We start from the raw sequence: 13,579 nt of genomic DNA, 5'->3' as shown, positions 1-13,579 counted from the left end.
GCTTACAGTGAAGTTGGAAGGATAGCCCCCGACATAGAAGACCACGTCACTATGGTTCAGGTTTAGAAGGTTCCTGGTCAGCTCTCCCTGCTTACTGCTGGTCTGAGGAGGGTCCGGGTCATTAGATGTGAACAGTTTGGTGAGGATCACCTGTGCGTCTTGGTAAATTCTAAGAGATTGTAAAAAAGGTCAACGTTAGATCAGGGTTAGTCACTCAAATCACATTTCCAATTCCTAAGACTTGAGATGGACGAAGGTATGGTTTTACCTGTGCAGGTCCACCTTGTCAAAGAATGCCGGCTCAGAGGGAGACCTAGTGATGTAGTCTGTCTTGATCTCATACTCTTCTCCGCTCAGCTTGTACACACAGAACAGCACATTCTTCCTCAGGGCCATGCCAATGTAGTCTTTAGACGACTGTGGAGAAGAGAGGTGAGGACCATCAGTGGGAGCATTTCCAACCACAAGCAAACTGTCAAATGTATTCGGTGCCATTATTTCAATGGAGAGGTATACAAATGATCCTATATAACAGGATCCAGTGTGGCTCAGTCGGTAGAGCATGGTGCTTGCAACACCAGGGTTCCCACGCAGGAGCAGTATGAAACAGATTGATAAGAGTGTCTCTGCTAAATGACTCAAATGTATCAGGAGGATGTCGACTGAAGTGCCAGAGAGAGTTTTATGACCATGAAGCAAATTGCCAAATCTACAAGGGCCAGGTTGTGTCTTGTCTAGGGCAACAAAGCTGCTGGTAATTTACCAAAGTTACCGGAACCTTCAGTAATTTTGGTAATTAACAGAAAATCTATGGCAATCTATCGTAACTTTGGTAATATATACTTGAACAACTTAGAAAAAAGGTATGTGTCCACACTGTCAATGAGTTTCTATTAGATAGACCACATGGTCCAAGAGAGAAAACTATTCCAAGTATTTATTTTTTCACAACTGCCACCAGTTTCAGGACCAAAAATTGACTTCAAATACATATTGACATAGTCAAATAAATCAAAGTTAAAAAAAATAAAAAAAAATATATATATATATATAATATTTCATGCTGAAACACTCATATTAAACACCATTGTTATTCACTAAGTTGATGGTTTATATTTAGGATAATATTTTACAGTATTGCAATTCTATTTTTAAATGATTTTAAATTATTATTTTGTATATTTTCATATGATAATTCCACACAGAGGGCCAGAGATAATTACAGACATCTGTGATAATCTGAAATACCCAAAAGGGCAACTAGAAGTCTTGTGATAGATTACATAAAATCCTTGAAAGATACCAACATTTTGGTAGTTTACTTGTAAACTTTGAAGGTTTTAGATAATATACCCTCCTTTTGCCACCCAAGTGCTGTCCAGCCTACTCACGTCTTTGTTGCCGAGGTAGAGTACGAACATGTCTCCCTTATCTGTGGTGGTGCTGTCCTGTCTGCGTCTGCGTGTTCCACCCCCTCTGCCGATGTCGGGGTTCACTGGTCTCTGCAAGGACAGGGACAGGGCAGTGTATGCCTTCAGGTCCTCCATGTCCCTGGGGGGACGCAGCTCCACATGGCCCTCACCACTGAACTTCATAGGGACCACAATCTGGAGAGACAGGGGGAGGAGATGAGGCGAGAGGTTGTACATGGTTAAAGGGATCAGCAGTGTAAAGTTAAATCATTGTTTGACTTTTTGGGAATAACAAATGCTGGTACATCTTCACCAAAGGCCTCTGTCAAGACCTAGACCTGCAATCCTTTCACCTGTATACTGTATGGCCAATGGAAGGGGAATAGGTCATACACAGTGGGCATATCTGGTGGGGTATAGACCCAGGGTGTGTGTGTGTGGGTGTGTGTCTGTTCTTACCCTGTTGGCTGCGTCTCTAGACTGCTCGATCAGCTCCTTGATCCTCTTGATGTTCTCTGAGATGTTGGTGACGGGGGACAGCTGAGAGCTGAGCTCTTCCACCTCTGAGATCTTATCCTGCAGAGACGGGATTGTATTCAACAGATTCTTCACTGTGGATGGGGAGAGAGAGAGAGAGAGAGAGAGAGAGAGAGAGAGAGAGAGAGAGAGAGAGAGAGAGAGAGAGAGAGAGAGAGAGAGAGAGAGAGAGAGAGAGAGAGAGAGAGAGAGAGAGAGAGAGAGAGAGAGAGAGAGAGAGAGAGAGAGAGAGAGAGAGAGTATAGTTAGACCTTTTAACCATTTTACACCTGTACAAAACAGGCACAGAGTGGACAAACATCGCTGTACATACAGTACTGTACATGCATGGTAATATCAGCAAATAAGACAAGTAGTATTAATTCAACCTTTATTTTCCAGGTGAGTCTCATTGGTACAGGATAGAAATCTCTTTTTACAAGGAAGCCCTGTCTACGGGTGTATATTCCCTCCATCCTATGCAGACGTATGTTAGTGGAGTGATCCCTCACCTGACTTGTTCACATCATCCATGACGCTGCTGAGGTTGGAGTCGGAGGGCATGACGTTGATCTTATCCACTTCCTCTCTGATGGCATTCAGTCTGTCCATGGTGGTGCTAGCCGTATCATTGGCTGACGCTGCCTTGCTCTTCGCCTCGTCCAACATGTCACCTATGTCATCTAACGGGAGGAGAGAAGAGAGGGAATGAGGGAAGGAGGAGAGGGGTATATTCCTCCATTGATCAGTAATTCTCTATAATTTGAGCTGCTCTATCAGACTTCCTCCTACTATCTGAGCCGGTTTACCTCTCACGATGTTGTTCAGTTCTGCCTGAGCGTCCATAAGGTCCTTCTCCAATGCTTTCTTCTTCTTCTCTGCGTCCTTCAGGCGTTTCTCCTGGGCTGTGAGGTGATCAGAGGCCTCTGTAGAGTCAAACCAGAGTTCAGTTCAAAGTCATTTAAGACACATATTTTGGTTGGCTCCCTGCCAACTCTAAAAACTCTATTAGAACTTATAGCAACATACCTTTGAGATCTTGTTCTGCATCCTCTGCTTCCCTCAGTAGGTCATTCCCGCTGTCTTTCAGATTCTTAGCTCTCTTTGTCAGGTCCTCTTTCTTCACATCCTATATTGCAAAATAATAACAGAAGTTTAAGAATATTGTTAAAACAGAAGGTAAAGCAAAGCCACATAAAAGTTGAGGTGCTGAGGATTCATTATCTCTGTGATAAGGGTCTAGTGGCTGGACTGTGAACTGACCTTGAGGGCCTTGTCAGCTGCATCCTTGGCCTCCTTGGCTGCCTTCTCTGCAGCGTTGACTGCATCTGTGATGTTCTTGTAGGCCTTAATGGCGTCCATGGCATCACGCACATCAGAGCGGCCACTCGAGTCCCTGACAGCACTGTGACATAGGAAGATAGAAAGAGAGGAAAGGAGGGGAGGTAGAGAGAGAAGGAAGGGAGAAGAGAGTAAATGAGGAGAGAGAGGGGGAAGAGAGATAAGGGTAGAGAGAGAAGGAAGGGAGAAGAGAGGAAATGAGGAGAGAGAGGGGGTAGAGAGAGAAGGAAGGGAGATGAGGAAATTAGGAGAGAGGAGGTAGAGAGAGAAGGAAGAGAGAAGAGTGGAAATGAGAGAGGGGGGTAGAGAGAGAAGGAAGGGAGAAGAGAGGAAAGGAGGCAGAGCGAGAGTACACAGGTCAACACACGCATCTGGATTTTCAACAAAGCAGAACAACAAACATGCAGCCTGTGGGGGATCTATCTGATCGCAGATCTATCTGATCGCAGATCTATCTGGCACGTCCCACTGAGGATGGAAACCACCCAACATAAACATCCCTGTTACAGAACCACAATGCCTGGCTCCAATAGTAGGTCGTTTACACTGAGCCTCTATTGCTCTCATTAATTGTGCTGAGCTATTATCTGGCATCTTTTGTACTGTCCTGTAAAATTGATATTTTTAACAATATCTGGCGACTTCCATGAACTAAAACACAAAAAGATTTGAACTTGAGCTATACAACCAACAGAAACTGCACTGTCCTCACAACCCAGGACCCAATTCACTATAACTGCGTTCATCCACCTCTGGCCTGCTCGCCTCCCTACCACTGAGGAAGTACAGTTCCCGCTCAGCTCAGTCAAAACTGTTCGCTGCTCTGGCTCCCCAATGGTGGAACAAACTCCCTCACGACGCCAGGACAGCGGAGTCAATCACCACCTTCCGGAGACACCTGAAACCCCACCTCTTTAAGGAATACCTAGGATAGGATAAAGTAATCCTTCTCACCCCCTCCCCCCTTAAAATATTTAGATGCACTATTGTAAAGTGGTTGTTCCACTGGATGTCATAAGGTGAATGCACCAATTTGTAAGTCGCTCTGGATAAGAGCGTCTGCTAAATGACTTAAATGTTAAATGTTAAATAACTCACTCCTGTAGTTCCTTGGCCAGCTTGGCCAGGTTCTCAGCATGTTTCTCTGCTCGCTCCACAATGTCCTCTTTGGCCGCAGCCTGGGACATAGAGTTGACTTTCTTGGTGAGGGCGGTCCTGGCCCCGTCCAGTTGGGCAGCTAGCTGTTCATACTCCTGGAGAGAGGAGGAAGACGACAGGGTCACAGTGTTTTTACAGTCTTTTATGTCCAACAATCAACATTTCATTAAAGGGGAACCCTGATGTATTGTCACGGCTGGTCTGTGTGCTTACTGTCTTGCTGTCATCCAACATTCTAAGGAGGTCCTTTGTATCTTTCAACTGATCTTCAGCCATGGCTATCTGGTCCTGGACCTTCTTACGCTCTTTCCTCAGATCTTCCATACGTTTCTGAAGAACAAACACGATTCAATTGGTTAAGAGAACATTAAGCCAATGGAAACGTAATTGTGCAAACAATACTGATACCAACCGTGAATTAACCATAGCAACGGAGACATGGTTACTGCACACACTAACAACCTATACATGACTTCATAGTACTATCATGTTCGAAGTCTGGTACTGGGACTTTTATTATTACCAGGATGTCTTCCAGTGCCTCGGTGTTGAGTCCATTCTGAGAGTTGGCTTTCTTGACCATGTCCCCAGCCTGTTTCAGCGCCTCCTCCAGGTCCTTCAACTTAGCTGCATAGTCCTTCAGCAGACCCTTCACCCTCTTGGCTGCTGCCTCATTCTGATCATACTGCTTCGTCACATTGGCCTTGATGTAGTCCAGCACTGGGAGAGAGGAACCGATTTGAATAGAAATAGAAACTGACATTCTCGCCTGAAGATTTTTGATTTAAATCTCACCATTTTATTTGGTTGCTGATGGTATCAAACAATGTAGTCATCGTTATTGTGACATTAGGCCTCTTATCTGTATCTTAGCTCAACCTAATGTGGTCGTGTTCTCGGACATCAGACGTTCGATATTCTAATCTTTTGAAAGAATAGCTTTTAGGGATTTTAAGAGTTGTTGTTATTGAATGAACCAGGAAGAAGTCTTACGTTTCTGGGCCTCATCCCTCTCTATCTCAGCTGCATCTTTTTGTGGGTTGAAGTTCCTCTTCTCCATCTCCTTCACCATGCGTTCCGCCTCAGATAACATCTTAGCCAGGTTCTCACTGGGCACCACACCGCCACTGGAGCCAGATTCTGTCAGCTGCTGTAGCAGGACTACACCCAACACACATTCAGGTTTATAGATAGATAGATAGATAGATAGACAGATAGATAGATAGATAGATAGATAGATAGATAGATAGATAGATAGATAGATAGATAGATAGATAGATAGATAGATAGATAGATAGATAGATAGATAGATAGATAGATAGATAGATAGATAGATAGATAGATAGAGAGAGAAAGAAAGAAAGAAAGAAAGAAAGAAAGAAAGAAAGAAAGAAAGAAAGAAAGAAAGAAAGAAAGAAAGAAGAGGGTGAGAGAGAAAACAGAGAATTAAAAGACACAATAAAACAAAAGAGGATAATATGATAGAGAGACAGACCAAGGTGGACAAAGAGATTGAAAAAGCGAGTAAACAGGAATAGTTTTTTTTTTACCCAGGATCTTCTTGAGCAGGTTCTTAGCTTCAGTATCCAGGTCTTTAGCTCTCAGATGAGTCTTACCCACATCCTCCAGGACTCTCTGGGCATCCACAGCCCTGTCATCTGCCTGAATGGACAACAAATAAACAAACAAACAAACAAACACACATTAGCTCTACACAGCCAGCATATACACACCAAACATATGCACAATTTACCCCACTCATGACGAACCCTAATAAAAAGACATCAAGAAGTTCCAGTCCAGTACCTTGCCTTTGAGAGCGTTGATATCCTCGTTGACACTGAGAGTGTCCTGCTCTAGTTGGCTAACCTTGGGCTTCTGGCTGTTCACACTGGAACTGAACTTGTTCACCAGAGACTGTGGAGAGAGCACACAGCCTATTGTTCAATGCTTTATTATGGCATGAAGGAGGGAGGGAAGGGGAGGGGAGGGGAGAGGAGGGAGGGAGGGAGGGAGGGAGGGAGGGAGGGAGGGAGGGAGGGAGGGAGGGAGGGAGGGAGGGAGGGAGGGAGGGAGGGAGGGAGGGAGGGAGGGAGGGAGGGAGGGAGGGAGGGAGGGAGGGAGGGAGGGAGGGAGGGAGGGGAAAAAGAGCGAGAGTCATGTTTACTGTTATTTTCTGATTGACAAAGCAAGTGAAATAAACAATGTAAACATATGTTTCCCATGACAATAAAGTCATTTGAATGAGAGAGAGAGAGAGACAGAGAGACAGGAGGGAGAGAACTCCAGTACAGTGGGATCAGGTTGTTGACTCCTCAGGCTGTTTGATAGGTTGACAGAGTGACTTGTTTACTCCTGTTAGCTTCATAAATGCTCACATTAACGTATGCTCACATGGAGTGTAGGAGCTGCTGTTATCACAAACGCGTGAGTTTAGCTACAACAAGTCCTGACCAGACCACAAACTGACTGACTTTATCCCACATGTAACTCTGTGTTATTGTTTTTTGTCGCACTGCTTTGCTTTATCTTGGCCAGGTTGCAGTTGTAAATGAGAACTTGTTCTCAACTGGCCTACCTGGTTAAATAAAGGGGATATAAAAAATAAAAAATAATTTAAATTTTAAAAAATGTGCTGATCAGGAGTATTCTGAAATCTGAAACGCAACCAATAAAATGTCATTTGATAATATGTTTGTGTGTGTTTCTGGTTTTAAAGACGTCCTCATAAGGATAGTCAAACAAGGAAAATTGGGACAAGTAGGGTTACCTTGCTGGTCCCCCACAAGGACAAATGTTATGCGTAGGGGTTAGGTTTAGGGTTAGGCTTACAATTCGGGTTAGAAGGAGGGTTAAGGTTAGGTTACGGGTTAGGGGATATAGGATGTTGAACGGGAATCAATTGTTTGGTCCCCACAAGGTTAGTAAAACAAACGAGTGACTGTGTTGTGCATTGAGAAGTAAGTGTACATGTGTGTATGTGAATGACTACGTTTTGAAGTCCTCTCCCTCCCTCTCTGTGGCCTGTGTAGCCAGAGATGGTGGTACACTTCATTACAGTAACAGTACATATAGGCCATTAACGCATTAGTACCTTGGTCTCCGTGATGGCATTTTCCAGCTTCCCGAGTCTGTCCCGAGAGGAGGCGGAGATACTGGCGCTGTCCAGCTGAGTCTTAATTCTTGCCAGCTCCTCATCCAGACGCTGCAGGTCGTTTATTAAGGTCTTGGCGCAGTCATCACACTCTGAGAACCACATAGACAAGTGTAATCAGTAGTTGATCATGACGAGGTAGGTGCCCCCATGTCCTGTCCTCTCGTTGAACCCTTCAGACGTTCACAACAGACACTAACCGTGGCACTGCTCATCAGTGTTAGTGTCCCCTGGCTCCAAAGTGTTCTTGCACACTGTAGAAAGAGCAGAATTATGCATTCATGATTTTTTTTAAAGTAACTACATTGCCATTGAGAATAAAGCTATACCAATACACTCAATGGTCCGGGTTTTCTGAATGTGTCATCATGTCTCAGTCACATCACCACTCACCCCCAGTCCTGGAGTCACAGCTGTTTCCATTGCCATTACAGTCACAAGGCCTGCAGCTTCCTCCAGCTGTCAATGGATCACCATAGTAACCAGGGGCACATCGTTCACACCTGTCTCCTGCGTAGCCTTGTTTACAAACACACTGGAAGCCTCCAGCAGACTCTCTGCAACCCACTGCAAAACTATAGTGGAATGATGAAGAGTACATTTAAACACTTGAATACTGGGCCAACAACAGTAAGTCATGATACAGTACACAGGTTTGATTCCACCAAAGAATCATCTACTATGGTTGACCTTGCCACTGATTGGTTCTTTGGTGACACTGACCTGTTAACTGGCACACTGAAGGGGCACGGGCACACCCGGCATGACCTCTGGGCAGCATCTCCATAGTAACCCTCTTTGCAGCGCTCACATCGGTCTCCAGCAGTGTTGTATTGGCAGTTCTGTCCACAGGAATAGTTAAAAACATGGTTAGAGCACTTGAGCACGCCAATAAGAGAATCTAAATAGTAGTCTTAAAGTAATAGAGCTGTGATCCATCATAGTGTACATGTTCGTATCTGTTTAGACAGTGAGGAGCACAAGGTAGTTATGTGCTCTCTTATTAAATAACCAAGTAACAAAAATAATCTATAGCCTCACTAATTTAATGAAAATACCATAATAAAGATCATAGTTAGTCTAAACACTCTTTGTCCTTTTGTGGACATAACCACACTGCCATACCCCACCACAGGGTAGATCTAACTGTACATTCCATAAATCCTATTTTTACCACAAAGGAGGGTGGTTGTTTTTATGAGAGAGGAGGATGATGATAGGGGGATTCCAAACATTTCTGTTCTAATCCATTCAGTAAAGTGATTTTGATGGACATTCACTTCAGAGAGAAAGCGTGCTCAGCCATGTGCGTCTGTCTGTCCGTAGTGCTCTGGGTTCCTTAGGCCTGGAGAGAGGCACAGCTCTTGAGGGGCTTGTGTAAGATGAGAGGAGATAAGAGAGAAATGGAGGGAGAGAGAGAGAGCGAGCGAGAATGAAATAGATGGTGAGAGAGAAAGAGAGGGAGGGAGGGGAGGGCGAGATAGAGGGAGATAAGAGAGAGAGAAAGGGAGAACGAGAGAGAGGAGAATATAGAGTGCTGCATGGGATTTTAGAGATCTAGAGTTTCACCCTCCACTCCACCCTGCCATCCGTGACAGAAGGAGACAGATGAAGGCTCCCCTAGGGGCTAATGTAGACCCATATCACATTTATACGTGATCACATCTACTAACACAGACCCACATCAGCCAATACTTTAATGTGGTTAGCCTGCTATGGTACAGAACAGTATGTGGTAACACCCGGGTAGGGTGGGATGACCATGGGGGACCCACAGAAATGCCCAGTGGCATGGGTAAGGTGTCCAGACGATGACTGATTACTGGACTGTGGCTTACCTTGGAGTCAGATGGGATGACTTAGGTATTGCACCTTCATATGTGCTAATGGTCACTCTTGAGTGCTGAGTCAGAACCTGTGTGTGTGTGTGTGTGTGTGTGTGTGTGTGTGTGTGTGCGTGCGTGCGTGCGTGTTTTTACCAGACACCTCCCAGTCCTCTCGTCACACTCGTTGGCCAGGCCGTTACAGGCGCAGGGCACACAGCGACCCAGGTAGGGTCCACTGCCGTCTCTATAGTAACCAGTGGCACATTTCTGGAACAGAGAAACACAAACATCAGACAAGAATACAGACACATCAAATACATTCAGTAGATAGATGCAGCAATACTTCATGGAAAGTCAGAGCTTTAAAAGTGATGTCTAGCTCAATGGGACTCAATGGATGAATAACAAAAAATATGAAAGAGCCACACAAGTTCTATCACAAACAGAACACAATACTAAATACACGTTTCAAAACAACACACTTAATTCCCACACAAAATAATATTTTACCATTCAAAGTGGCAGTGTTTGAGTAGATAAAGGCTGTCTGAGTATACCTCAGCTAATCTGCCTAGCAACAGAGAATGACTGATCTCACAAATGTTCCAAACTGTTCCCAGGTGGGGTGTGTCACCAGCACCATGCTGAATACAAGACATCACACCACGCACCACTGCCAAACATACCCTTTGCTCTGTATAAGATAACAGTCTGGAAGTCAACTGATGTCCTACAGGTCTAACTAATGCACAGAGCAGCCACACATACAAACGGATGTACTGTCTGTAATGTAAGCCAGCAGACTTCACCACTGCTTGACTTCCATAGGTTTACCTGGATCTGAGAACTGGAACCTTGGTCATCAAAATACGGATACTGAACAGTCTGTCCTCTGTCATTCACAGAAGGGTACTGGACTCGTTGGGTCACCTGATCATTCAAAGAAGGGTACTGGACTCGTTGGGTCCCCTGATCATTCACAGAAGGGTACTGGACTCGTTGGGTCCCCTGATCATTCACAGAAGGGTACTGGACTCGTTGGGTCCCCTGATCATTCACAGAAGGGTACTGGACTCGTTGGGTCCCCTGATCATTCACAGAAGGGTACTGGACTCGTTGGGTCCCCTGATCATTCACAGAAGGGTACTGGACTCGTTGGGTCCCCTGATCATTCACAGAAGGGTACTGGACTCTTTGTCCTCCCTGGTCATGTATGAAAGGATAATCTATTCTCTGTGCCTCTCGGTCATGCTGTCTGGGATAGCGGTTCCTCTCTCCCCTGGAATATGGTCTGTGTCCTGCGCTGCATAGTCCCAGTAAGGTTCCCCATAGCAGGACCTGTAGTAGCACGTCTCTCCCTCTCTGGTGTCTGTGTGCACTCGTGCCTGACATCACTCCCGTTTAATCCGAAATAACTCCCTGCCTCTGCCTCTTAAACACTCACAGACTCACACGTAGAGGACACGCCCCATCACTCACGTACAGCACCTGAGTCAGTGCCGCAGTCAGAGCAATGTAGCCGCATGCACACCCACACACACACACACTGACATACGTGCACGTCACACACACATTCTCATAACTATTTTCAAAAATACAACTTCGCTTACACTAACAAACAGTCTAAAGGAAAATCTTAATGTTGCTCGGGTGTGGTTCCACCTGGGAGACTGAATGAGTGTGGTGTGGATCGTGTGTGTTAATGTGTGTCCATAGGGTATCTTTGTGAGTATTCCAGTGTGATTCTGTGAATAATACTCATAGACCTCCAGACAGTACAGAAGATCACTCACACCTAGAATACACACACACACATTGTGTCTGTCTGGTTCAGGGTGGTGAGTAACAGCGTCCCAGGTTGCCAAATACCACACTGGCTGTGTGTCAGCGTGCCTCTCCTTTTTATTACTGCCGCCGGCTATATATTATCCATTTCCTCTGAACACACCTGATTACAGGACGTTGATGTCAAACACACACACACACACACAAAATAATACTGCTTAGAGCACCACCACAAAATGGGAAAAAAAACAACTCAATCAAGTCAAATGAAAATCTACTGTAAAGTCATCAGGACACTGTTGCCAGGGTAACAAGACCACATCTTCACTGTCAGCCGCCCATCCCTAGGGGTTACACACCAAAAATGGTTTCATCTACATTCAATTTAATATGTGTATTTTCAGGGGGAAAATGCTTACAGAGACCCACCCATGCACTAAACACCCCAAGGGGAAGAATTCTGTTGAAACTTGACGACCATCGTACTGTAAATGTTTTTTTATGGTATTTTATTTTAACTGCTGTTACCATGCCACAGTGGAGCACTTTACAGCAGTAATTGAATGTCTAATATTATGTCATGGTGATTGTACATCTTCTCCCTCTGCCTGGGGCTACTGGGCTTGGCTGATGAACTCAGACACACACACACACACACACACACACACACACACACACACACACACACACACACACACACACACACACACACACACACACACACACACACACAGTTTTTTTCCAGGACATTCCACACATGGTTGTTTAAACCGTCGTCTCTTTGATGGGCTGAAGGGTTTTTCCTCTGCCTGCCAGTGACCTCACTCACCCCGGGCGTGGCACCATTGTTTGGGCGTGTCACAACTCTTCTCTTTTCTAAAATGACTAGACCTATCAGTCGTCACCTCTCTCTCTCAGCCCCTCCTGTATTCTTTCTCTCTCTGCTACCGTCTCCTAATAATTTTCGCTCTCCCACTGTCTTTCCCACCTCTCCTTCCCCAATCCCAAACTGACCTTTAACCCAAGCTCCCAGCCCTGCTTGTTGTGCACCTGAGAGCTAAAAGTCCAACTTGCCTTGGACATACTACCATTTCCAAAATAAGACTCCAAGGCACCTCAGGAGTACTCTTCAAAACGTTAACCATATTGCTTATGCCTGTATAACCCCTGTATGTCAATATGAAACACCTAGGGGACGAGGAGTGAACAAGATCATTACGGCCCGTGTCAAACCTGGCAGGAGTCTCCTCTGTAGAGAGGGGAACAGGCACACTGCTCCACGGTGCTGGCAGGGCCCCCGGACCCCGTGTCTGTAGCCTCCTCCAGGCCTACCTCCCCCAAACTGAGTCTCTGGCTCTGGGTGAAGTAAAGAGCCCGCACCCTCAGAGCCACCAGCCCAGCCAGGACCACCATCAGATCCTCCCTGGACACAGGCCGGTTGGTGCCGGCGTGACGCCAGTTCCCCTGCACATAACACACAGATAGGTATTAGTGAGGGACACTTTGAAGTGCTTTAAAGGTGTTGTTCACAACAGATAGAATGGAATAAGGACTCAGTTTGACCACGTTTTGGGTAGGAAAAACTGTTTTCTATACCTCCACTAGCTGGACTCTGCCCTGGTGGAGTCTGTCTGGTTCGGGGGTCTTTGGGGCCATGTGGACCAGGGCCATCTCCTTGCCCTGAAGACATCACAGAGAAACAACACTAGGTTACTCACAACAGGAAGTGAGTTATACACGACTTATACACCAATAAGAGAGATGTCATAATTGATGATATGTCATACTGTACATACACTGAGCAAGACATCAGGTCTGCGGTCCAACAAAGACATCCCCTCACTAGGAATCCCAAATGACTTGGCCTGGTAGGTCAGGTAGCCCCCATAGGAAGACACCTGAGACAGGAGCAGAGCATACCGTCAGAGTCACTGGGACTGGGTCTAAACTATAGAAATAGAATGAATAGAACATTCATGAATGACTTAGCAATCATTCTAATTCTATGGTCTGAATCAGTGCAGAACTGGGGGGTATATTACAAAGCAGGAACAAGGAGTTTTTTAAAATTTTATTTAACCTTTATTTAACCTTTATTTAACTAGGCTAGTCAGTTAAGAACAAATTCTTATTTACAATGACGGTCTACCCCGGCAAAACCCTAACCCAGACGATGCTGGGCGAATTGTGTGCTGCTCTATGGGACTCCCAATCACGGCCGGTTGTGATACAGCCTGGAATTGAACTAGGGTCTGTAGTGACGCCTCTAGCACTGAGATGCAGTGACTTCGACCGCTGCTCTACTCTGGATGCTGGCCTTCTAGGCAGAGTTGCAAAGAAAAAGCCATATCTCAGACTGGCCAATAAAAATAAAAGATTAAGATGGG

General features: G+C 45.3%; 1 protein-coding gene across 5 annotated transcripts in view; it reads right to left on the bottom strand.

Moving 5' to 3' along the window:
• Positions 1–13,579, bottom strand: part of LOC124010172 (laminin subunit alpha-3-like) — a 117,136-nt gene that overhangs the window by 10,149 nt on the left and 93,408 nt on the right. For all 5 annotated transcript variants that reach the window (XM_046322565.1, XM_046322562.1, XM_046322564.1 and 2 more), the window contains 22 exons: positions 12,989–13,090; positions 12,789–12,872; positions 12,426–12,656; positions 9,561–9,674; positions 8,305–8,423; positions 7,975–8,156; positions 7,782–7,835; positions 7,522–7,673; positions 6,234–6,344; positions 5,978–6,089; positions 5,421–5,588; positions 4,951–5,147; positions 4,641–4,757; positions 4,368–4,522; positions 3,192–3,333; positions 2,958–3,057; positions 2,738–2,854; positions 2,441–2,611; positions 1,872–2,023; positions 1,392–1,607; positions 269–417; positions 7–169 (listed from right to left, as the gene is read on the bottom strand). In XM_046322565.1, the coding sequence (XP_046178521.1) occupies positions 7–169; positions 269–417; positions 1,392–1,607; positions 1,872–2,023; positions 2,441–2,611; positions 2,738–2,854; positions 2,958–3,057; positions 3,192–3,333; positions 4,368–4,522; positions 4,641–4,757; positions 4,951–5,147; positions 5,421–5,588; positions 5,978–6,089; positions 6,234–6,344; positions 7,522–7,673; positions 7,782–7,835; positions 7,975–8,156; positions 8,305–8,423; positions 9,561–9,674; positions 12,426–12,656; positions 12,789–12,872; positions 12,989–13,090 (3,108 nt within the window). The remainder of the gene's footprint in view (positions 1–6; positions 170–268; positions 418–1,391; positions 1,608–1,871; positions 2,024–2,440; positions 2,612–2,737; positions 2,855–2,957; positions 3,058–3,191; positions 3,334–4,367; positions 4,523–4,640; positions 4,758–4,950; positions 5,148–5,420; positions 5,589–5,977; positions 6,090–6,233; positions 6,345–7,521; positions 7,674–7,781; positions 7,836–7,974; positions 8,157–8,304; positions 8,424–9,560; positions 9,675–12,425; positions 12,657–12,788; positions 12,873–12,988; positions 13,091–13,579) is intronic.

Source organism: Oncorhynchus gorbuscha, linkage group LG22 (assembly GCF_021184085.1).
Source record: "Oncorhynchus gorbuscha isolate QuinsamMale2020 ecotype Even-year linkage group LG22, OgorEven_v1.0, whole genome shotgun sequence".
Taxonomy (NCBI): Eukaryota; Metazoa; Chordata; class Actinopteri; order Salmoniformes; family Salmonidae; genus Oncorhynchus; species Oncorhynchus gorbuscha.
The sequence above is the reverse complement of the archived record's forward strand: the minus strand, read 5'-3'. Positions and strand labels throughout refer to the sequence as shown.